Source organism: Scyliorhinus torazame, chromosome 11 (assembly GCF_047496885.1).
Source record: "Scyliorhinus torazame isolate Kashiwa2021f chromosome 11, sScyTor2.1, whole genome shotgun sequence".
Classification (NCBI taxonomy): domain Eukaryota; kingdom Metazoa; phylum Chordata; class Chondrichthyes; order Carcharhiniformes; family Scyliorhinidae; genus Scyliorhinus; species Scyliorhinus torazame.
Window position 1 is genome coordinate 41395558 of NC_092717.1, and position 26101 is coordinate 41421658.

The 26101-nt window shown below is 47.5% G+C and overlaps 1 protein-coding gene across 1 annotated transcript in view; it reads left to right on the top strand.

Annotated features, from left to right (window-relative positions):
• Window positions 1-26101, top strand: part of LOC140385244 (cytosolic non-specific dipeptidase-like) — a 50384-nt gene that overhangs the window by 4416 nt on the left and 19867 nt on the right. The window contains exons 4-8 of the mRNA XM_072467170.1: window positions 4150-4238; window positions 6816-7016; window positions 8721-8805; window positions 9833-9993; window positions 22968-23132. Of these exons, the coding sequence (XP_072323271.1) occupies window positions 4150-4238; window positions 6816-7016; window positions 8721-8805; window positions 9833-9993; window positions 22968-23132 (701 nt within the window). The remainder of the gene's footprint in view (window positions 1-4149; window positions 4239-6815; window positions 7017-8720; window positions 8806-9832; window positions 9994-22967; window positions 23133-26101) is intronic.

Sequence of the window (26101 nt, forward strand, 5' to 3'; positions counted from 1 at the left end):
TGATTAGGGGAATATTGATTCTGCTACTTCTTCGCTTTCTTACCCTAGATTTAATGGCCTAACTGAATGAATAATTCACATAGAGAAATCCCTCATTTTCAAATATAGACAGACCACGCAAGACCTATATTGCAATGTTAAATCTAAGTGCAACTGATCTATCACTGGCAGATTTCATATTTGGCAGACCAATATAGCAATTTATCTCCTCATACCCATTCTACTCTCTTAGAAACTTGGAAACCTGCAAGAGAAAATAGCCAATGTGCACGATTAAAATGCAGGTAGTCAATTGCCATGCTTAGAATTGGGACAACAAATTCACATCCAGGATCTTACAGAAGGTACATGACAATCAGTCGAGGTGACAAGGATTTGTTTTAAAGAAATAATTGCGTAGATACACAGTGAGGCATGACTGAAGATAGATCAGATCCATTCCAGCTCCTCAACCAGTGTCCAGTCCACTTGCATCGAAGACAAGATCACAAACAAAAGCAGAAATAACTTGTAAGAATCACAATCCCACCGATCACTGTAGGAAGTCTCCAGACGAGGTTGCCATTGCAAGATCTGGATATATCAACAGAATGCCTCTATGCTTCAGAGATTCATATGTTCATCAGTTCTAAATACGAAGGTGTATTGTAAATAGGAATACTTATTTAGAAGAGGGAAAGTATCTTTAAAAAGAAAGCGTTATAATATGCCTTTTCAAGGATTTTAACATGCATCTTTATGCCTTTATGCCTTTATGCAACTATCAGTACCTTCTTTAATCCTTAATGATATCAGTAACACTCCCTTTGTCTTGTGTTCATGGTATCTTTGTCAATCTTTCCTGAGCTCAGACCTATCCCTACTCTTCTATTCTGCTCCACCTTCTCCACCCCCTTCTCCCACTATATAATCCATCACATTTCTACCCTCTTCAGCTCTGAAGGAAAGTCAGGTCAACTCTGTTTTTCACTCCACAGATACTGTCAGGCCTGCTGAGTTTATCCAGCATTTTCTGTTTTTAGTTCAGATTTCCAGCACTTTTTGGTCACTGAAAATGCAGGCACTCATTCACCTTGGCTCTTTTGGTAACACTCACTGCTATGTGAGAAGCTTTTGCATGTACACTACACTCCAAAGATTTGAGCATATAGTCCAGGCTAAATTTCAAAGGCTAAATTTCAGTTTCACTGAAGTTGTTTCATCGCTCTCAGGTGGTTGTGTTTAAGGAGAAACAAGATTAGTTCATGCAGGGGAGAAAGGAATGAAAGAATATGCTGATGGTTTGATTTGATTTGATTTGATTTATTGTCACATGTACCGAAGTACAGTGAGAAGTATTTTTCTGCGGCCGAGGAACGTACACAGCACGTATATAGTAGACACAAGAATAATCAACAGGGAACATTGACAAATGGTACATCGACAAAACAGTGATTGGTTACAGTGTGGAACAGGGGCCAAACAAAGCAAATACTGTTGCCTTTTTTTACCGACTGTAAATATGGCAGTCAGTGAGGTTGCCCTCCTTTCTTTGGATATCTATATTATATTGCTCAGAGTTGCTAGGTATCAAATGATACCAGCACAAGATTCAACCGGATAGCGATCAAAGAGCCAAACACCAGTTAGTTAGTTCAAGATCAATGGTGCTTTATTTCCCCACACAATTAATCATGCAACATAAACACTACAAGCTAAACTACACCTATCAACTATGACAACCTGTACTTAACTTCAGGCACCCGGCTTAGGTCAGAGGAACAGTGGCCGTTGTTCGGATCTGGATCTATCGTGTCTGTAGAAGTAACTGCTGCTCAGCTAGGCTCATCTGTCTGGTAGCGGGCGTTGAACTTGAACTTGCTTCTGGTGGTGCTGCACTTGGAAGTAGACATTGTTGGAGCGCCAGGTCCAAGAGAGGCTGAACACATGGTGGTCTCTCTCTTTATCCTTGGGGAGTTTCGTGCTCTTTTGGGCGGTCCTTCAGTTTGGACCCCACTAATTGGGTAATTCCTGATCACTGTGTTCGATTTGAACCAATAAAGGGGTGGGTGCCTTGATGGCCGGGTGTGTCCTAAGCGGTCATTGACCCTGTTGTTTACGCTTCCCGAGTACAGGGAGTGGTGCCGAAATGTCTGGGATTGTATCGGTCGCTCAAGTATCAGTCTTTTGTCTGGCGGAGATGGGCCATCAAATGCCAATCGGTTGGGGGTTTCGATACCGTCTGGATTCCTCACTCGCAAATATACATTCAGGCTCTGAGCCTGCCTGAATCTCACATTGTCCATTTTTCCCGCTATGCTTTGCGACCTACCGTGTTCCTAGTTGTAAGTGGCCATCCCAGATGGCTACAATACATGAGCAAGAGCAGCTTAGGGCATTGTGAATAGTGTTCTTACAATGAACCGATCAGTCTGAGGGGGAGTTGTTAACGAGTCTTGTAGCTGTGGGGAAGAAGCTGTTCCTATGTCTGGGTGTGCGGGTCTTCAGACTCCTGCACCTTCTGCCTAATGGAAGGATCTGTAAGAAAGCAATGCTTGGGTGGGAGGGGTCTCTGATAATGCTGTCTGCCTTCCTGAGGCAGCGAGAGGTGTACACAGAATTAATGAAGGGGTGGCAAGTTTGTGTGATGCGTTGGGCTGAGTTTACCACACTCTGCAGTTTCTTGCGATCTTGGACCGAGCAGTTGCCATACCAAGCTGTGATGCAGACGGATAGGAATGTCTCTATCGCACATCTGTAGAGGTTTGTGAGAGTTGATGCAGTCATGCCAAATTTCTTTAGCTTCCGTAGGAAGTAGAGACATTGTTGGGTTTTCTTGACTGTTGTATCAACGTGAGTGGACCAGGACAGACTGTTGGTGATGGTGACCCCCAGGAACTCAAAGCTATCGACCATCTCCACTTTGGAGCCATTGATGCAGACAGGAGTGTGTTGTGCTGCGCTTCCTGAAGTCGATGATCAGTTCCTTCGTCTTTCTGACATTTAGAGAGAGGTTGTTTTCGATGTGGGGTGATGTGAGATATGGAGGTTCATGTGGAGCACAAACGCACATTGGACCAGTTGATCTAAATGTCTGTTTCTGTGCTGTGAACTCTATGTAATTACTATGGGGATTCCACTCTGAACCTCCTTTCTTCCTTGTTTTCCAGAGCTAGATTGGCTAGACAGACTTATTTTAAATCACTCTGCTTTAATAATTAGGCACAGTGGTCTTTTATTCTGTTTTTGTTTATTGTTTTATGAAGACTCGTCTGTTCTACTCAATCCACACAATGGTTTGCAGTTCTGCTTAGAGTGTTCCAGCACAAACTTCAGCAAGTTCAGTTTCAAGCCCTGGCCTCTCTTTGCTTCCTCCTGAGTTCAAGATTCTTTCTCAAGTGTTGGGTTCTGTTGACTGATATTCATAACACACATTTGATATTGTCGTCTGATGTTTAGAGTTCAGTTGGACAAGTTGTGCCTGTCTTGGAAATGTCCATTATAGATACCGGAATTGATAGGTAATTAGATCTCTACCTGTTAGCCAGCTGAGAATGCTGATGAAATGTCCTGAATTGGAGCATGTCATCCAATGAGTTATTGGTGAATTGGTAAGGTATCAAGGAACCCTTGTAAAATTTCTGTCAGTGAGAATCAGGAGGAAAGATTTCTACTAGTTGGAGTCATACCAAGCGCAAAGGAAGATGGTTGTGGCTGTTGAAGGCCAATTTCTCAGCCCCCAGGACATCACTCCAGGAGCTCTTCAGGTTTGTGGCCTCGGCCCAATCATTTTCAGCTACATCATCAATGACCTTCTCTTCATCATGCGGCAGAATTATTAGCTAATGATTTCACAATTCACAACTCCTTACATAATGAGGCAGCCCATGGCAACATGCAAGAAGACCTGAACAACATTCAGGTTTAGACAACAAAAATTCCATTGGATAGTCATCTGCAAAAAGAGAGTCTAACCACCTCCACTTGGCATTCAAAGGGATTACAACCATTGCACTCTCACCATCAATATTCTGGGGTCACCACCACTTCCCCGAGGGCAGTTAGAGATGGACAATAAAGGTTGGCCTTGCAAATGTTCCCACATCCTGTGAATGAATTAAAATAAAGACGACCCTATGAAAATAATTCTAATATTTGAAACTTTTATAGGGAAACTATATGGGAGAGGTTCCACTGATGACAAAGGACCAGTGCTGGCATGGCTGAACTGCATTGAAGCTCTTCAAAAACTAAAGGAGGTAACAAAATGTTATCTTTAGTGCTAGATGTTCGTTCTGTGTGCTGTTATGCGTTAACTTCAGAAGGTAAAGAACAGTTCAAAGTTTTGTGCTAACTGCAGTCTTTCCTTGCCAGTTGCTAAATTCACACTCCAGAAATTGGTGGAAAATCTAAATGATGGGTCTTTGACATCATGACTGCTGTGTGGACAAAACTTGGAAAGTGAACTTCCTGAATAGACACCTTGGGCGAGATTCTCCGATCCCCCGCCAGGTCGGAGAATCGCCGGGGGCTGGCGTGAATCCCGCCCCGCCAGTTGCCGAAGTCTCCGGCACCAGAGATTCGGCGGGGGCGGGAATCGCGCCGCGCCAGTTGGCGGGCCCCCCCGCTCGATTCTCCGGCCCGGATGGGCCGAAGTCCCGCCGCTAAAATGCCTGTCCCGCCGGCGTAAATTAAACCACCTACCTTACCGGCGGGACAAGGCGGCGCAGGCGGGCACCGGGGTCCTGGGGGGGGGGGGGGGGGGCGCGGGGCGATCTGGCCCCAGGGGGTGCCCCCACGGTAGCCTGGCCCGCGATCGGGCTCTTTCCCTTCCGCCTCCACCACGGTCTCCACCATGGCGGAGGCAGAAGAGACTCCCTCCACTGCACATGCGTGGGAATGCTGTCAGCGGCCGCTGACGCTCCCGCGCATGCGCCGCCCGGAGATGTCATTTCCCCGCCAGCTGGCGGGGCACCAAAGGCCTTTTCCGCCAGCTGGCGGGGCGGAAATTCGTCTGGCGCCGACCTAGCCCCTCAATGTTGGGGCTCAGCCCCCAAAGATGCGGAGCATTCCGCACCTTTGGGGCGGCGCGATGCCCGTCTGATTTGCGCCGTTTTGGGCGCCAGTCGGCGGACATCGCGCCGCTTCCGGAGAATTTTGCCCCTTATTACATCAAAAGTGTGATTGTTGTCCCTTTCCTGAAAGGTTTGAAGCTCCAAATGCTGCATTCCTCAGAGTTTAGTGGATTAAGATTTGTGTTTTCATTGACTAAAGACTTGAACTGTTTAAATATTTTACAGATTAAGGTGTGAGCATGTAGGCAGAGTTAGCTAAGTCTTGAAGCACGGCTGGTTAGAAAGGTTTTCTGAACACAAAAATGACCTCTTCCAGTTCAAATTCTGGAATGTTCAACTCTTAGAATCAGATGCAAACAATGCAACTGCTTTATTTCCTCCCCTTTCTCCAGCCCCTTCAATCCTGCTTCTTTCTCAAATCCTGCTGGGATAAAGTTTCACAGATCTTGCCTCGGGAGACTTTTATCCCAGCATTAGGGGATCAAAACCAATTTTTTTATCTTGAGAGCAGTTAGAACAATGTAGGCTGTAGTTGAAGCCTGGGGAACTGAGTAGTTTATCTGTGTGTCCTGCAACCCATTTTGAATCCATGGTTTACAATGAAAAAATGGTGCTGAGGTAAGGAAAGCTCCTGGAGAGGCTCCAGTCTGGGAATGATTGGTGCTACAACTCTGAATACAGAATGATGAATCATGTGGGACTCCACACCTCCTCTATCTATCTGCAGTGAAGCTGTATGGATTGTCAGCTATGTTGAAGAGTTGATCAATATCCCTGTTATGTTTTAGTTTCTTATTGAGAACAAAAATGATCCAAGTGATTTTACTTTGTGTTTTGAACCCTTCTGGAGCGGCAGTAGGCAGCTCACTGAAAATAATACAGTTATTGTAATTGGCAATAGTGCTTCAGCACATTGTGCACAGGAGACCAAAGCTCTTGTTAGTTTATTTTAAAAATTTATTTATAGTTATTTATTTATTGTAAAGATGCACTTTCAGAGACTCCATTCATAAAAACAAAAAGGATTATTTAAGAAGAGTTGTTCAGCAGCCTCATGGCTGTATCATTCTCCGCATTAGAGAGGACTCCGCCCCCTGGGTGATTATCCACTCTGAGTCCCAATTGGTCCCCCACGCCAGGTGACCCTTACTCTGCTGTGTTGTCCTTAAAGGAACTGTTATAATCTGCACAGGACTTACAGGGTAGGGATGATCCACACCTCCTGTGGAGCTCGCAGAATATGAGATCTCCTGATAAGGGGACGGGGGACCCTTAACCAAGTTCAAGTGCCGTTGTATAAATTGAGTCAGCCAGTCAAGCACCAACTAGAAAAGACCCAGTAAGGATAATAGTTAACGTGTTAAATAAAATAAGTTTTGTTTTTCTCTACGACTTGGTGTGGACTCCCCTTGTTTCCCCTTACAAAAGGAACAATTATCACAAATTATCACATTTATTAGGTTATTTATATATGAGTGAATAAATCTTGCTGATCAATAAATGTTACCTTTTTAAATGCAATTATTAGTCAATACAAAATATTGTGTGGCGTTTTGACTAGTTATGTTTGATTTGATGATAGGTTTGTTTCTTTTATTTTTGCTTTCTTTCTGTACCACTGGGCTGGTAAATAACTAATTCTGTGGGGAAGTCTTTTCTGCGGGCTTGTATTTCCATGGAGCACATTTGAAGTGTCAGATTGTGTAAATAAAAGCAGCAAGTTTGAAGAGCTGTGACTGATTCCTCGTGATCTTTCTGTAGGATATCCCTGTGAATATCAAGTTCTGCTTTGAAGGAATGGAGGAGTCTGGATCAGTCGGTCTTGATGACCTTGTGTATGCACGCAAAGACACCTTTTTCAAGGGTGTAGATTTTGTCTGCATTTCCGACAATTACTGGCTTGGCAAGAAAAAACCCTGTATTACGTATGGTCTTCGAGGCAGCTGCTACTTCTTTGTGGAGGTACATCTCGCAGTTTCCTCCGTTTTGCCATTTAAATCGTCCGAGCAGTTTCATTCCATTCTTTGAAATGTTTGAAGATGAATTTTATGCCTGTTAAATTAAGCGTTGCTTCATTTATATCCTGGCATTGTTTTAATTCCAGATTCAATATTGTTAAATTTTAAAGACAGAAAATGCAAGAATTACTCAGCAAGTTCGGGCAGGATTGTGGGCGGCAGGGTGAGGGTGGGATTGACTAAATGAAGAAAGTGATAATCATGCAAGACCAAAGGACGCTTACAACGGAATATATAAAGAAACAGAGAAGTCGTGAAAATACTATATTTCAGATGTCCAACATCCAGAGTATTTTGCCTCTTGTATTTCGATTCTGGATCAGTTCTGGTGAATGTTTGAGTGTGCTATGACACCCTGGGTGAGTGCACAGTCAATTCCAGCCCTACAGGCCCTGAGTCCCAACACAAGTGAATTAATCAGTATTTTGCATCACGTTACTGTGATCTTTGGCCCTTGACTGTACCAATGACTTCCAGACACCAAATTTGTAAGTGAAACACAACAACTGTTTACTTATAACAAAAATAGAGATAACTCATACAATCTTGATAATAGAATTAACAGCCAGCTAATCTACTACTCCTCCCTTTAACCGTCCCACCCTCTACCCAAACACACACAAGACACACACACACAGAGGGACGGGTACAAATAATAAGAGGATTATTACGAGATGGAAGATGAGTGTCCTTGCTCAGATGTTGAAGTTGTTTTCCAGCTGACTGTCCTTCCAGGACACGGATTGATTGAAACCACCAGTTGGATTGCGAATGAGGATCATCTGGCAGTCGCATTCAGTCAGAACTCTGAGCTGTAGGATTCCTCACAGCCTCAGACCTGTGTAATTCCTATTTGTTTCCAACTCTGCCAGCCTTTCTGAGATAAGAGCAGAGTTCCCCACATGAGAATTTAAAAGGGGTTTTCAAACAACTTGCCCTGCCTACTTGTCTGGATTTTCATTGTCTCCCCTCAAACCCAGCTCTCAGCCTGGGTTGTAATCGTACTTAATTTCCAGCCTCACTGGATTGTCCTCAAGCTTTACTGAGGAGAAAACAGAGTCTCCAACCGGATGTTTGAGAGAGATCTACACTCTGAGGGAGAGAGAAACTCAAAGAGACTTCTTCAGCTCTGAATTCAAGACAAAACTGAACTGGAAACACAGTCTCACAGAAGAAGGAACACACAGAAAACCCTAACTGATCAGCACAATTCATTGATAAGGCCTGGCAATTTAAAATAGTCTGTTGGCCAAAAGCCAAGTCCATCAAGACGTATTGGCACTGATGTCATACCAAACGGCACATCCTGCTGGAGTTTCCTTTTTTTCTAAATTAAAGGTGAAGTCCATCTTAAAGGCATAGGTCAAATTAACTGTCCCGGTTCATAAATTGAAATAGCCAAAAGGACAGAAATTAAAAGGAGAACAACAAGAGACAGGGGATGATTTACAGGAGGATTCTTACAAGTAGAAGAGCTCTGCTGTGTGTAACTGCTTTAGTACACCCCATACCTCGGGGACTACATTTGGGTCAGATGCACAATCGTGCTCTATTAAACATTGCGGCAGTAGCCTAGCAGCACGGGATGTAAATGAGCTGTGTAAATATGAAGCATCAGATGTTAACATGTTGTGGTTTCAATGTCCAGGTTGAATGCTCCAATAAGGATCTGCACTCTGGTGTCTTTGGTGGTACCGTACATGAAGCGATGACAGACCTGATATATTTACTGGGTAAGAACTCATAAATGCTGACTCTACTGTAATTGGACTTTCAGAGATCAATCTAGTTTTTAAGAGCGTATTTACTGTGATACACTGGTCATTTAGATATGCATTGTCTTTATATACCAGATCAGATTTTTAAAGTCCTTATTTATTCAATTTCCACACACAAGTAGGATGTTGACATCCTTTCTTTTGGAGGAAGGGAACATTGGGGACACTGTTCCTTTAAGGAATTGATATGGTCAGCTTACATGCAAGGCCCCATCCTACACTATGTTCTCTCCCCCTGACAGACTTGTTGCCAACAACAGGAAGCTTTGCAACACCGTATGTTGTTTTATTGTTTAATTGAAAAATATTTCAATTGGAAGAGCGTTTACTGCTCTTTTTTAAATTAAGGTTATTAAGGGTGCTTCCATTTTCAGCATCAACCCACTGCAGTCTGCTGAGCAAGTGCAATAAAGGTGTAGTTGTTATTAGTGGCTCGTTCTGTGCAGTGGTGTTTTTCAACAGAATTAACAAAGCTTCTGAGTTAAGCAAGGAATTTGTAACAGCTCTCAGAAACCTGGCCCAAGTGGGCCCAAAGAACCTTTCCCATTGTGCGCATGGTGCCAGTCTGCTATTGAAAAGAATAAGGATTGAAGCCCATTAGGCTTTAATTCACAGCAGTGACCAATAACAAATTGGAAATTTACTGTGTCTGCACAAACAAGCCACATTGGCAATATGAATCCATTGAGTTAAAAAAAAGTTTGTATTTGGGGATGAGATGCACTAGAAATTTTCCATGTTAAAAATTTTCCAAGAAGAGGTTACATTTTTGGGTGTGGATGATGCATTCTCTGTTGTGCTCAAATGTTTAATTGTAGAGTACGCTGGCTTTGTTATGAATTCCAAAATCTCTTCAGCCCATGTTTTAGATCATTTGATTGCTTGACGTTTGTTATGCTGATAGCATGTTGTTTGATGCAGAGGCACTGAGACTTGTAGGCGTGTCATGCAAACTATCTAACCAAAATCCTTTTTCGAATAGGCAAATTGGTGGACAGAAAGGGGAATATTCTCATTCCTGGTGTTGATGAGCCAGTTGCGCCACTCACGGAGGATGAAAAGTTGTTGTACGACAAAATAGACTTTGATGTGGAAGAATACTGTAAAGACACAGGTGCCCGTAAGCTGCTGCATGACACTAAGGTACGTTTCTAGGTCGTTAAACTTTCTGTAGCTAGTATTTAGTTAATAAAAAACTGTTTCTCTGGCAACCTTTCTGAATTGCATATTTCTCTCACAAGAATATACAACACGCATTAAGGCACCACATTTCCGACATTGGCATTTGACTGTTCCTAGCATGTCTCAGCCTTGCTCACAATTTGGAAATTGGACATTAGTTGGGTACCCGTTCAATCGACACACATGGTGCAGTAGTCGACTCCTTCCACAAGCCCTGACAGCCCTCTCTGGAAATTCATTTTGCAGTTTGTTTAACAATTGCACCATTGGATCAGCTTGAAAAATGGCGGTGCTGAGGTTTTGCTTCTAGACAGCTTTGACTCCCCGCTCCAACCCGTGACCATCAAAATCCCTCCCAGGGTTCTGGAGGAGCATCATGCGAATGTTTACCTCATGCCGACTGGGCTCTGACCAGGATACGCATGACAGGCACACACCTCAAAATTGTGGAGCAGATCCACAGAACTGACTGTGAATTGTGGACTTGACTACCCACGGCTCCATTGCCCAGGGCTGTTTATGCTTTCTGGTTCCAACAAACGCCCATCTTGTGTTTGTTCTCCAAGATGGTTGCAAGCAGAAAATTGCAACTATTTTTACACTGGTGGGAAACTGGCTTTTGGCTGTTCTTCATATTTTCCCGTCCCATCCACCACAATGACACATAGCTGGATGGGAGGGTGAGCTGTGAGGAGGATACAGAGATGCTTCAGTGTGATTCGCACAAATTGAGTGAGTGGGCAAATGAATGGCAGACGCAGTATAACTTGGATAAATGTGACGTTATCCACTTGGTTGCAAAAATGGGAAAGCAGATTATTAACTGAATGGCCATAAACTAAGAAAGGGGAATGTGCAACAAGACCTGGGTGTCCTCTTACACATGTCACTGAACGTAAGCATGCATGTGCAACAGGAAGAAAAGAAGGAAAATGATATATTTGTCTTCATGGTAAGAGGATTCAGTGGTGTCTTGCTATAATTAGACAGATTCTTTGTGCGATCATTCCTGGAATATTATGTGCAGTTTTGGTTTCCTTATCTGAAGAAAAATATTCTTGCTATCGAGGGAGTGCAGAGAAGGTTTACCAGATTGATTCCTGGAATGGCAGATCTGACGTATGAGAAGAGATTGAATCAGTTAGGATTGTATTTGCGGGAGTCCAGAAGGATGAAAGGCGATCTCATAGGAACCAGTTCAATTGGAACATGACTAGACAGGATAGATTCAGGAAGGAGTTCCCGATAGTGGATGTCCAGAACCAGGGGTCACAGTCTCAGGATATGGGGCAGACTATTTCAGACTGAACTGAGGAGAAATGTCTTTACCCAGAGAGTGGTCAGCTCAGGAATTTGCTACCGCGGAAAGCAGTTGAGGCAAAAACACTGTGGCCTGGATTCTCCACCGGCAGATTAGGTTCCCCGATGCAACAGAGAATCGGAAATTGGGATCAGCGCCGGGCGTTGGCGTTGCCCCCGCTGGTCCCTGCATTCATTGAATAGAAGGGGCGCGATTCTCCACTCCCACGCCGGTTGGGAGAATCGCCTGGGGCGCCAAAATTTCCGGGGACGCCGGTCCGACGCTCTCCCGCGATTCTCCCAAGCGGCGGGAACGGCCCGGTCGAGTTTCGCGGGCCGCAGGCTGGAGAATCGCCGGAGATACCCAAAATGCCGATTCTCCGGCACCCCCGCGATTCTGAGGCCCGAATGGGCCGAGCGGCTAGGCCAAAACGGCGGGTACCCCCCGGCGCCGTCCACACCTGGTCGCTACAGTCGTGGGCGGTGCGTGAACGCTGGGGGGGCGGCCTGTGGGGGGGCGAGGGGGGATCCTGCACCGGGGGTACCTTAAATGTGGCCCGGTGGGCACCGATCGCGGGCCACCCTCTCTGAAGGAGGACCTCCTCCCTTCCGCTGCCCCGCAAGATCCATCCCCCATCTTCTTGCCGGGCACCAAAGACAGAGGGCATCAGAGTTCCCGCCCATTCGGGATGCAGCCTCTCAGAAGGACAGAGCTTACAGCACAGACCTTCACCATGTGCTGAGTGCATAGACTGATTAGGACAGGCGTAGGTCTTTAGTTTAATCTAACATCGTGTTAACCCACAGTGAAAGTATGTTCAACAGTTTCTAGCTTAATAAAATAGTGTTGTACTATTTTAAGTGTTGGTGGCCTGTATGTGTTCCACGGATCCGCACCCAACACATCATGGTACCAGTAGTTGAGGGATGTTAGAACTTCTTAGACCTACCTGCAAGTGATCTGCCTTCCACCAGCATACAGCCATCCTGCAAAATGGACAACGTCCGCCCGCCGCCGCCGCTCCGCATCACCGGTAACCTAGGGGCCAACTGGAATATATTCAAACAACGCTTCCAGCTCTACCTTGAAGCCACAGACTGGGACGCTGCCTCAGACACCAGGAAGATCGCCCTCATCCTATCCACGGCCGAGGACCATGCCATCCACATTTTCAATTCTTTCACCTTTGCTGATGGTGAAGATAAATCAAAATTCAAGACAGTCCTCCTTAAGTTTGACAGTCACTGCGACATCGAGTGAATGAAAGTTTCGAGCGCTATGTATTCCAACAGCTTTTGCAGAGTAAGGATGAACCTCTCCAGTCCTTTCTCACCCACCTCCACATCCTTGCGCAGTCCTGTAATTACGGGTCCACCTCCGACTCCATGATAAGTGACCAGATCGTTTTCGGTGTTCAGTCGGGCCCCCTATGCCAGCAGCACCTCAAGGTAAAGCAGCGCACCCTAGCGATTGCCATCGAGACCTGCGTGCTACACAAACACGCCACTAGTCGGTATTCCCACATCCAAGCGGCTGAAACGGCGCAGCGAGGTCCCTGCGAGGCTGAACGGGTCCAAGCAATCGAGCGAGTTGCCTCAGCCTGGATGAGGGTGGCCATTTTGCGCGCTTTTCGCGGACTCCCGCGTTTGTACGCACCGAACGAGGGGACGGCGACGTCGACGAACGTACTGCGTAGGCGCGCACCACGTACAACCGCACTGCGCATGCGCGGTGGAGCAGCGAACATACTGACGCTACAACGTGCGACAACTGTAGCTCCGCCCACTTAAAGCGGCAATGTCCTGCCAAATCCCGACGATGCCCGCGATGTGGCAAACTTGGCCACTATGCTGCTTTATGCAGATCAGCTCAGCCTGCCAACTCTCGTCGCTCCAGCCAGCCTCGCAGCAATGTCCGGGCCATTCAACCCACGGTCACCGAGCCCGATTCGGACCTGCTACTCGATATTGACACCGAGGACCCGAAGGCGCCTTTTCGAGTCGGTATCATTACAAAAAACAGGGTGTCCCCGAAGCAAAGAATCCAGCCTCTATTGATATACAGCATCGATCTGGACGATGAGTGGTGTGCTACCCTTACGGTCAACCGGTCCCGAATACGATTCCGCCTGGACACCGGTGCCTCCGCCAATCTCATTGTGCGGTCTGACCTCCAAAGCCTTTGTGTCAAACCAGCCATCCTACCATCGACCTGCCAGCTATTAGATTATAATGGCAATGCCATTGTTGCCAGCGGCTCATGCCAACTTGAAGTGACGCACAGGTCACGCAAAGCCATCCTTCCCTTTGAAATCGTGGGCTCCTCGAAAGCCTCCCTGCTTGGCGCGCAGGCATGCAAGCTGTTGAACCTAGTTCAGAGAGTTCACTCTCTCTCTCCTGCTGACGCATCTGCCTTTCAGGACACTGACTTCAGGGTGCAACTCAACACCATTATCAACCAGTACCACGACGTCTTCGAGGGCATGGGCACGCTCCTGTACACCTACAAGATTTTATTAAAACCGAATGCCACGCCTGTGGTGCACGCACCTCGCAGGGTTCCAGCACCCCTTAAGGACCGCCTCAAGCAGCAGCTGCAGGACCTCCAGAAGCAAGGAGTGATTTCCAAAGTCACAGTACCGACCGACTGGGTCAGTTCCATGGTATGTGTAAAAAAAGCCTTCCGGGGAATTGAGAATTTACATTGATCCCAAGGATGTAAATTGCAATATTATGAGAGAGCACTATCCAATTCCTAAACGCGAAGAGCTCACGTGTGAGATGGCTCGCGCCAAGCTCTTTACCAAACTCGACGCCTCAAAAGGATTCTGTCAAATCCAGCTCGATAAATTCAGCAGGAAACTCTGCACATCTAACACCCCCTTTGGAAGATATTGTTACAACAGGATGCCGTTTGGGGATCATCTCTGCATCAGAAGTGTTCCATAGGATTATGGAACAAATGATGGAAGACATTGAAGGTGTTCGCGTCTATGTCGATGACATAATCATTTGGTCCACTACCCCGTAGGAGCATGTTAGTTGCCTCCAGCGCGTATTCAGACGTATACATGAGCATGGCCTCCGCCTCAACAAGGCCAAATGCTCTTTTGGTCAGACAGAACTTAAGTTCCTCGGGGAACACATCTCCCAATTGGGTGTGCAGCCGGATGCGGACAAGGTAGCTGCCATCATAGCTATGAAAACACCAGAGGACAAGAAGCGGTCAACCAATTTCTGGGCATGGTCAATTTTTTAGGGAAATTCACCCCTAACCTCGCCTCTCATACCACGGCTCTCAGGAACCTGGTCAGGAAGACGACAGACTTCCAATGGCTCCCTGCCCACGTGCGCGAATGGAGGGAACTCTAGGCAAAACTGACCACGGCCCCGGTCTTAGCTTTCTTTGATCCAGCAAAGGAGACCAAAATTTTGACCGATGCCAGTCAATCCGGCATTGGGGCAGTGCTCCTTCAACGTGATGAGGCCTCATCATGGGCCCCCGTTGCATATGCGTCACGTGCGATGACCCCCACGAAGCAGCGCTACGCACAGATAGAAAAGGAGTGCCTGGGCCTTCTGACCGGTGTTGTTAAGTTTCACAATTATGTCTACGGACTTCCTCAATTCACCGTCGAGACTGACCATCGCCCGCTGGTCAATATAATACAGAAAGACTTGAATGACATGACGCCTCGCCTCCAGCGTATTCTTCTCAAGCTCCGGTGATACGACTTCCAGCTGGTATACACCCCAGGCAAGGACCTCATCATTGCTGATGTTCCCTCCAGGGCAGTCAACACTCCATGTGACCCAGCGGGATTTGTCTGCCAGGTTGACGCCCATGTGGCATTCGCGGCCTCCAATCTACCTGCCTCGGGTGAACGCCTCGTCCAAATTCGCTGCGAGACGGCGGCTGACCCCTTGCTACAGCGTGTCCTGCGCCACCTAACAGACGGGTGGCTCAAGGGCCAATGCCCTCAATTCTATAATGTCAGAGATGATCTGGTGGTAGTAGACGGGGTTCTTCTAAAACTGGACCGCATTGTCATCCCGCATAGCATGCGCCAGCTTGTCCTGGAACAACTACACGAGGGCCACCTTGGCGTGGAAAAGTGCCGCCGACGGGCCGGAGAGGCAGTGTACTGGCCCGGCAATAATGAGGACATAGCCAACACAGTGCTCAACTGCCCCACTTGTCAGCGTTTCCAGCCGGCCCAACCACGTGAGACCCTGCAGCCCCATGAGTTGGTCACGTCACCATGGACCAAGGTGGGCATCGACCTGTTCCACGCGCTGGGTAGAGACTATGTCCTGATCGTGGACTACTTTTCGAATTACCCGGAGGTGATATGGTTGCACGACCTCACCTCGTCTGCAGTCATTCGTGCATGTAAAGACACCTTTGCTCGACACAGCATCCCGCTCACAGTTATGTCGGACAATGGCCCCTGCTTCGCCAGCCAAGAATGGTCCAACTTTGCCAGGCGGTACAATTTTGCCTATGTGACGGCCAGCCCCCTGTACCCCCAGTCCAATGGCAAAGCTGAGAAAGGGGTACATATCGTCAAACGGCTCCTATGCAAGGCTGCCGCTGCTGGGTCTGATTTCTACCTTGCCTTGCTGGCCTATCACTCCGTCCCACTGTCCACTGGCCTGTTGCCAGCCCAATTACTCATGAGTCGCACCCTGAGGACGACGGTGCCGTCCATCCATATCCCAGACCTCGACCACATTCCGGTCCTTCGCCTGATGCAGCTGTCTCGTGCACAGCACAAGACGGCTCATGACCCCCGTGCAGCTGATCTCCCTGCTCTGGCTCCAGATGACAACGTCCGCGTCCATCTTCCGGATGGTGGCTGGTCTGCAACCGCTTTTGTCCTTCGGCAGGTGGCCCCCCGCTCGTTCCTCGTTCGTCTACCGGATGGCTCTATTCTGCGCCGCAATCGACGCGCTCTTCGTCTCGTTCCACGCTCGCCACGTGATCCTCCAGTGTCGTCTCGCCCTCCTGCTGACCCTGCCACGGACTATGCAGAGCTCCCTGTCACTCTGCCTCCCCCTGACTTTGACACAGTCCAGCCTGCTCCTGAACCGGCGGCTCTCGACCCACCCTTGAGGCGGTCAACCAGAACTCGTCGCCCACCTCAGAGACTAAATTTATGAACTTTTTAATTTATGGACTCTCTGAATTGTTTTGTTGCTTTGTTTGATCGTTTTCCTGGTTTGTATATAGTGTTGATCTTGTTACTCTTGTTGCATACTGCTTCTCTGCACCAAGCACCTTCCCATGTAAATAGCTTAGTTCTCATGTACGTAGTCCTGTAAATATGTCTTCGCACCCCACACGTAGTTCGGAACATTCTCACCATACATTATTTATTGCCACACACATACATTTTTTTATAAAAGGGGGGATGTCATAATATACACCAGTATATCATGGTTCACACACACACACTGATGGACACACAGCAAGACCAATCAACACACACAACACCGCAGCCAATCACCAGTTAGAGCACACTCACTATAAAGACAGAGGGCATCAGAGTTCCCGTTCATTCGGGATGCAGCCTCTCAGAATGACAGAGCTTACAGCTTACAGCACAGATCTTCACCATGTGCTGAGTGCATAGATTGGTTCGGACAGGCATAGGTCTTTAGTTTAATCTAACATCATGTTAACCCACAGTGAAAGTATGTTCAACAGTTTCTAGCTTAATGAAATAGTGTTGGACAAGTTCTTTTTAATTAATTTATTTTATTAAAGTTTTGCAAAGTTTTTCATAATAAATAGTAATAATCCTAACACAGCAAAATAGAGTGAACATTAACATAGTGCAAAAAGAGAATATACAATAGCAATTGACTAGACGTGACCCCATGCGCCCCAGTCTTCCCACACCCTCCCAACGGAGCACTCACCCCCCAGTCCCCTACGTTTTAATTTTCCCTGAGAAGCCATCGGACGGTATTATGCCCCCGCTCAATAGCAGCAGCTCTGTACACTTGGTAAAATTATTTACACACATAAGTAGGCATCTGTTCGTGGTGTTGTCGTCCCTTGCTTCTCCCAGACGGAGTTCGCTGCCATTGTCGCCTCGTTCCACTTCTGCGCACTTCCGCTTCTGCGGCCCTCCCGTCTTCCCCGTTTTCCCTGTTCCTGTGGACGTTAAGTTTGTTAACATTTCCCTGCCTCCCCCCTCCCTGGCTCTCCTCTATTGTTCCGTCTCTTCCCTCTACCCCCCCTGTCCCCGCTCCTGACACCCCCCCCCCCCCCCCCCCCCTCCGTGGCTCGCCTTTCCTTCCTCTTAGATTTAGCTGTCCCCTCCCCCCTGCCCGGTCTGTCTCTCCCTCTCATGCTTTGGCTACTCTCCCCTGTTTCTTGGCTACCTGGCTATTCTTCTGCTTGTTTGTTGGTCACAAACAGTTCCTGGAACAATTGGGTGAATGGCTCCCACGTTCTGTGGAAGCCGTTGTCTGACCATCGGATGGCGAATTTGATTTTCCCCATTTGGAGAGATTCTGAGAGGTCGGACAGCCAGTCTGCAGCTTTGGGTGGTGCTGCTGACCGCCAGCTGAACAGGATTCTACGGCGGGCGATCAGGGAGGCAAAGGCAAGGGCGTCCGCCCTCCTCCCAGGAATAGATCTGGCTGGTCTGAAACCCCGAAGACCGCCACTTTCGGACATGGCTCCACCCTCACCCCCACCACTTTGGACATTGCCTCGAAGAAGGCTGTCCAGTACTCCACAAGTCTGGGGCAGGACCAGAACATGTGGGTGTGGTTGGCTGGGCCTCCTTGGCACCGCTCGCATCTATCCTCCAGCTCCAGGAAGAACCTACTCATATGGGTTCTTGTTAAGTGGGCTCTATGAACCACTTTTAGTTGCGTCAGGCTGAGCCTTGCGCACGTGGAGGTGGAGTTGACCCTATTCAGTGCTTTGCTCCAGAGTCCCCACCCTATTTCGATCCCCAGGTCCTCCTCCCACTTCATTCTTGTTGCGTCCAATACGGTGTCGGCCCCTTCTACCAGTCGGTCATACATGTCACAACTGTTTCCTTTATCTAGTATGCTTGCGTCCAGTAACTCTTCCAGTAGTGTCTGTCGTGGTGGTTGTGGGTATGTCCCTGTCTCCTTTCGTAGGAAGTTTTTTAGTTACACGTACCTTAGCTTGTTCCCCCTGGCTAGCTGGAATTTCTCTGTCAGTTTGCCCAGTGTTGCGATCCTGCCTTCCGTGCATAGGTCCCTGACTGTCAGTGTCCTTCTGTCCTATCCCCACCTTTTGAAGGTGGCGTCAGTCAGCGCTGGCGTGAACCTATGGTTGTTGCAGATGGGAGCTTTACCCGACATTCTGGTCAGGCCAAATTGTTGCTGTAGTTGGTTCCAGGACTGGAGGGTGGCTATTACCACCGGGCTGCTGGAGTGTTTTTTGGGTGGGGCTGGGGATGGGAGCGCCACCGTGGGGAGGGCCCGGAGGGAGGTCCCCACGCAGGAGGCCTCTTCCGCGCGCACCCACTCGGCTTCTGGCTCCTTGATCCATCCCCTTATTCACTCGGCCTCTGCCGCCCAGTGGTAAAGTTGTAGGTTTGGGAGGGCAAGCCCCCCCCCCCCTGTATTTTGTAAGACTTTCTTTGGGATCCTAGCATTCTTCCTCCCCCCCCCCATACGAATGCCATGATTAGTTTGTCTAGTGCTTTGAAAAAGGCCTTAGGGATGTAGATCGGGATGGATCTGAATAGGAAGAGGTACCTGGGCAGCACGTTCATTTTGATCATCTGGATTCTCCCCGCGAGGGAGAGTGGGAGTGTGTTCCATCTTTGCAGGTCCTTTTTACTTCCTCTGTCAGACTGGTGAAGTTCCATTTGTGGATCCCTTTCCAGTCATGGGCTATTTGGATCCCCAGGTAGCGGAATTTGTGTCAGGCTTGTTTAAGCGGCAGTCCCGTTAGGGCTGCCCCACCTACTTCTCGGGCTACAAACTCGAGTTTGTAGCCCGAGAAGGCGCCAAATTCTTTCAGGAGCGCGATGATTCCGCCCATGCTGCTCTGTGGATCCGAAATGTAGAGGAGCAGGTTATCTGCATAGAGTGAGACTCTGTGCTCTCTGCCTCCCCTTCGGATCCCCCTCCAGCTTTTTGCTGCTCTGAGCGCGATTGCTAGTGGTTCGATCGCTAGAGCGAACAGCAGCGGAGACAGTGGGCATCCTTGTCTGGTGCCCCTGTGCAGCTGGAAGTATCGGGAGTTGGTATTGTTGGTCCATACGCTCGCCATGGGAGCGTTGTATAGGAGCTTTACCGAGGAGGTGAACCATGTTCCAAGGAACCGTTCCAGTACCTCTATGAGGTATTTCCATTCGACTCTGTCGAAGGCCTTTTCTGCATCTAGGGAGACGTTCTGGTGTTCTGTCCCCAGAGGGGGTCATTATCACGTTCAGCAGGCGCCTGATGTTCGAGGTAAGCTGTCTACCTTTGACAAAGCCCGTCTGGTCCTCCGCGACCACCTCAGGTACACAGTCTTCTAACCTTTTGGCTAGGATTTTGGCCAGTACTTTGGCGTCTGCATTCAGCAGTGAGATGGGTCTGTATCACCCACATTCCGTTGGGTCTTTGTCTTTCTTAGGTATCAGCGAGATTGAGGCCTGTGCTAGCGTGGGCGGCAGTGTGCCCCTCGCTAGCAAGTCTGTGAACATCTCCCGCAGGTGCGGGGCCAGTGCTGTGTGTTGTACTATTTTAAGTGTTGGTGGCGTGTATGTGTTCCACGGATCCAGAGCACGCAACACATCATAGCCAACCTTTGAATCATGTTACCTGTAGCAGCTATCCTTTGCTGTATCACAATCCACTTTTTAAATATGCAAAAAGGTAAAGTTTATTTTAAACAGTTTATGACCTCATTCATGATTTGGGGACATAACAGAAAGTAAAATAGGATTAAGTGAGAGATAGATAAGGGACAAATAACAAGTAGAAATCAAGTTTATATTAATTTAGTTTTTTATATCTCCAATGATAATTAAAATCTGAAGGAACAAAACTCCACACTTGGAGTATTGAATTGTCAGTATCAGAGTGTTTTTGGCAGTAAGTAAGACTTTATCACAATGTTCAAAATTCACTTACACATCAGTAACTTTTTCTGGCATGTTTAATGGGTGTCTATGATTTAGAGCTACAATTTCATAGTTGCCTTGTGTTTGAACACTCAACAAGGTGCCAATGTAGCAAAACTTGTGGAGAAGATTAACTGTTTCTATGGGGATACCAGAAGATGATGATTTGCCCCTGAGTAATCGTGAGAGCACCAATAACCTCACCATCATTTTTGTCATAAAATTCGGTCCATTAATTTTTGACTCTCGTATTGGAGAGATATTTTACTCTTCAATTAGTAGAGTGGAAGTGTTGATCCACTTGGAGTAAGAGCAGCTTCTTAACGACAGGAACTTTTGAGAAAGTTGCATATTTTAACATTCAGAAGCATTGACTTATAAAAAGCAAAGAAAACTGTAGGTTGCATTTAAATTGATGCTGATATCACGCTACCAATTGCTGTTACAGGATATGTAAATAAGAATTGTTTTCAAGGAGGTTAGTATAAATTCATACCAGAACCATAGTAGACCATGGACAAAATTCTCCGTTTGGGAGACTATGGGTCGGATTCTCCATTTCTGAGTCTAAGCGCTGACGCGAACGGAGAATCCGTGGACTTTCACGTCAGAAAGATTGGCGCCACACAGCACCGATTCTGCTAACGGTGAGGGGCTAGCACCGGCGATGCATGGAACACCCTCGAAACGCATGAAAAATGGTGCGGGAATCGTTGGGTCCGTGATGGACACTCGCAAGGCTGACAAGCTGCAGCCGTGCTTAAACAATACACCCTCCATACACACACACTGATCGGGGCCTAAAAAATGGGACAGGTTATGCTAGAGCGTCCATATAACTGATGGGTTGGCTGGAGCCAGAGGGCTGCCCCAGGGGGGGTCACCTATATGACCCAGAGCACCAGGTTTACAGCGGGCTGTCAGCACATGCGCAGCTGCATGGCTGCCTTGCCGGCTGATGGCGTTGCATGCCTGTCCATCCCGACCCCACAGTCCACCTCCTGGTCACCCCCCCCCCCTACTACTCCCCCCCGGCCCTGGCAGAAGCCCCCGACCAGCGGCACAGCTGTCGGCGAAGTATAGCGGTGTTGGGCACTGTCTGTACGCCCTCTCAGCAGCCCCACGTCAAGTTCACGATTTGTGAGAGCACACATGGTCCACACCGTCTGGACCTCGACCCATTCGGAGGCAGAGCATCGCGGGTGTGCCCAATCATGATATGCGAACGGTGTTTAATCTCTGCGCGGTGTGCATCACATTGGTGCCATTTTCAAGGAGGCGGAGCATCGCGATTCGGCGACAAACCAGCGCCCTCCGCGATTCAGCGTCAGGAGCTATTCCCCGCCCGATTGCACACCCCGATTTTGGCGCCTGGAAGTGTAGAATCCCGCCCAGTGTTCTCCCGCTAGAGCTGAATTGCACCTGATTTGCTGTGATTCCCAATCCTTAGCCAGCCAAATTTATGCATGGTGAGGATTACGAGGATTTCCCAAGGGAATCCTGCTATCGACCGCCATTTTGAGCGAATGGCCCGATAGCAAGGTCCCACAGTTGGCCACCGCACCCCCGCGCATCGCAATTAATTCCCCCCCCACCCTCACTGCAGAGCAATTCGGCCTTCCATCCCTTGCTTTTCAGGATATCCCCTCCAACAATATGAGGATCACCTGACCCGCGCCCCCCAACAGAGACGCCTAAATAAGGAAACCCCCCCCACCCAGTGACCGCCCAGGAGAGACAGCCCTGTCAGGAAGCACCTCAGAAGAGAGATCCCTGCCTGGAAGTTAGAGAACAGTCCAAACTGAGGCAGTGAAAACAAATCATTGCTTTAACACTCCCCTGTGCAATACACCTGTTGACTCAGGCACAGGAAGCAGCACCTGGTAATTCCTGGAAAGAGAAAACCAGTCAGCTGGGTTTGAACCCCCTCAGATCTTTGATCTGCAAGCCATTCATTAATTTCTCCTTGATATTGATTTTACGAAGCTGTAATTGACAGTTTATAACCCCCAGCCCCCAGCTGTCAGCATTGCTCCATTCATCCTCCTTCAGAACAGTTTTCTTTGCTTTTTATAAGTCAATGACTCATTATGAAGTTGTCGAACAGGAATGTTTATAAACATCAAACTTTGATTGACAGCTCCTGGACCACTGCAAACAGGATTGATTGAAAGAAGTGGAAAATGAATACTGAATTGAACATGTTACAGTGCTGTTTGATTTCAGCTATTGGGTTTTCTGAATCTATTGGAATGAAATTAAGTGCTGCAACTTGACACCCCATCAATATCTGCAGCAATCATGAACAAACATGCCATTTATAGAATCATGGAATCCCTGCAGTGCAGAAGGCGGCCATTCGACCCATCAAGTCTGCACCGATCCTCTGAAAGAGTACTCCACCCATATCTTAATATGTCTGACCTAATAAACATCAACGTTCATTCGACCTATTCTAAGCTTGTTGAATATCCTCTGGTGCTCACTTCTGTTAAACTGTATGACCCTTTTGATTATTGTTCACAGCACCAAATTCTGATGCACAGATGGAGATACCCATCCTTGTCTATACATGGAATCGAGGGGGCTTTTGCTGGTTCCGGAGCTAAAACAGTCATTCCTAGGAAAGTTATCGGGAAGTTTTCCATTCGATTGGTGCCCGACATGGTTCCAGAGGTGGTTGAGAAGCAGGTACAGAGCTTTTACAGTGGAATGAACCACCTTTTGATTTAGTCTTACACAATGTCCTCTCGGTCACCCTCATAGAATCAGAGAATCCCTACAGTGCAGAAGGAGGCCATTTGACCCATCAAGTCTGCACCGGCCGTTCGAACGACCACCCTACCTAGGCCCAATCCCCCGTCTTATTCCTACAACCCCATCCTAATGGGCAATTTACCATGGCCAACTGCACATCTTTGGACTGTGGGAGGAAGCCGGAGGAAACCCACGCAGACACTGGGCGAACGTACAAACTCCACATAGACAATCCCCTGAGGTTGGAATTGAACCCGGATCCCAGGTGCTGTGAAGCAGCAGTGCTAACCAGTCGCACGGTAGCATTGTGGATAGCACAATTGCTTCACAGCTCCAGGGTCCCAGGTTCGACTCCCGGCTTGGGTCACTGTCTGTGCGGAGTCTGCACATCCTCCCTGTGTGTGTGTGGGTTTCCTCCGGGTGCTCCGGTTTCCTCCCACAGTCCAAAGATGTGCAGGTTAGGTGGATTGGCCATGATAAATTGCCCTTAGTGTCCAAAATTGACCTTAGTGTTGGGTGGGGTGACTGGGTTATGGGGATAGGGTGGTGGTGTGGACCTTGGGTAGGGTGCTCTTTCCAAGAGCCGGTGCAGACTCGATAGGCCGAATGGCCTCCTTCTGCACTGTAAATGCTATGATTCTAAAGTGGATGACAGGACACTATTTCAACTGCTGGAGTTTTGCTCACTCACTTAGTCTATTTATTCCCCTGTACAACTTGCCGTTTACACAAACTACAGTGCCTGCTAATTTAATGCCTTCTGCAAACTTGGATATACAACTTTCAGCTTCCTCATCCAACAGATGCAAATCCCCAAGAACATGACGTATCATATCACACCAATCAGAAAACAATCCCGCAGTGATTGAAAGTGCACCTTACTTAAGGCCACGCCTCCACCCTATTCCTGTAACCCCATCTAACCTTTTGGACACTGAGGGGCAATTTAACATGGCCAATCCACCTAACCCGCACATATTTGGATTGTGGGGCGGAGCACCCAGAGGAAACCCACGCAACACGGGGCGAATGTGCAAACTCCACATAGTCACCCAAGGCCAGAATTGAACCCGGGTCCCTGGAGCTGTGGGACAGCAATGCCAACCACTGTGTCATCGTGCCGCCCTAGATCCAAGAAAAGCAAATTGGAATGTTTTATTGGAATAATGAATGGCCAGGAGCTGGTTCACTAGACTGATACAAGGACTAAAGGAGAAGTCACAAGTAAGGGAGCATAACCTTATAATGGAGCCAGGCCGTTTCGGATTGTGATGAAGAAGCAGATTTTCATGCACAAAGTCATGGAAACCTGGAACTATCTTTGTAAATGGCCTCGGATGAAAAGTAAATTTAAATTTTCAAGGCAAACGTGAATCGATTTTTATTAGGTAAAGTATCAAGGAACATGAGATCAGCCATGATTTCACTGAATGCTGGAATGGATTCAAAGGGATTAATGGTCTCCCCCTGTCCCTATATTCCCATATGGAGAGCAGGCAAGAGTTCAAGCACCGGTTTAGCCATGGTCTTCCTGAATGGAGTAACAAGGACAGTAGATGCATGGGAAAGTCACCACCTCAAAGTTCATCTGCCCCCACTTGGGCGTGTATCAGTGTTCAGCATAGCTGAGTCAAAATTCTGGTACTCCATTCAGAAGGGCACTATGACAATATCTGCACCAGGTGAACTTTGACTAATGCCCACTTCTTGAGGGCAACTGGAGATGGGCAATAAGTCCCGGCCTTGCTTGCAACTCCCTTAAAGCGAGAATGAATTTTTAGAAATGTACCGGATGGCGGATTGAACTACTCCTCCTCCAGTATTCCAATTAAAACTCTAGGGAAGATGGGGATTGAGAGGAAGTGTTCCAATCTTTAGGGAAGGTGGGGATTGAATAGTGGTGTTCCAATCTTGAGGGAAGGTGGGGATTGAATAGCGGTGTTCCAATCCTGAGGGGAAAATGGGGATTGAATAGCAGTGTTCCAATCTTGAGGGAAAATGGGGATTGAATAGCGGGTGTTCCAATCTTGAGGGAAGATGAGGATTGAATAGCAGTGTTCCAATCTTGAGGGAAAATGGGATTGAACAGCGGTGTTCCAATCTTGAGGGAAAATGGGATTGAGTAGTGGTGTTCCAATCTTGAGGGGAAAATGGGATGGAATAGCACAGTTCCAATCTTGAGAGAAGATGGGGATTGAATAGCGGTGTTCCAATCTTGAGGGAAAATGGGATTGAATAGCAGTGTTCCAATCTTGAGGGAAAATGGGATTGAATAGCAGTGTTCCAATCTTGAGGGAAAAAGGGATTGAATAGCAGTGTTCCAATCTTGAGGGAAAATGGGATTGAATAGCAGGGTTCCAATCTTCAGGGACGATGAGGATTGAATAGCAGTGTTCCAATCTTGAGGGAAAATGGGATTGCATAGCGGTGTTCCAACATTGAGGGAAAATGGGATTGAATAGCGGTGTTCCAATCTTGAGGGAAAATGGGATTGAATAGCAGTGTTCCAATCTTGAGGGAAAATGGTGTTTGAATAGCAATGTTCCAACCTTGAGGGAAAATGGGATTGAATAGCAGTGTTCCAATCTTGAGGGAAAATGGGATTGAATAGCGGTGTTCCAATCTTCAGGGGAAAATGGGATTGAATAGCAGTGTTCCAATCTTGAGGGAAAATGGGATTGAATAGCAGTGTTCCAATCTTGAGGGAAGATGGGGATTGAATAGCGGTGTTCCAATCTTGAGGAAAAATGGGATTGAATAGCAGTGTTCCAATCTTGAGGGAAAATGGGATTGAATAGCAGTGTTCCAATCTTGAGGGAAAATGAGATTGAATAGCGGCGTTCCAATCTTGAGGGAAAATGGGATTGAATAGCGGTGTTCCAATCTTGAGGGAAGATGGGGAT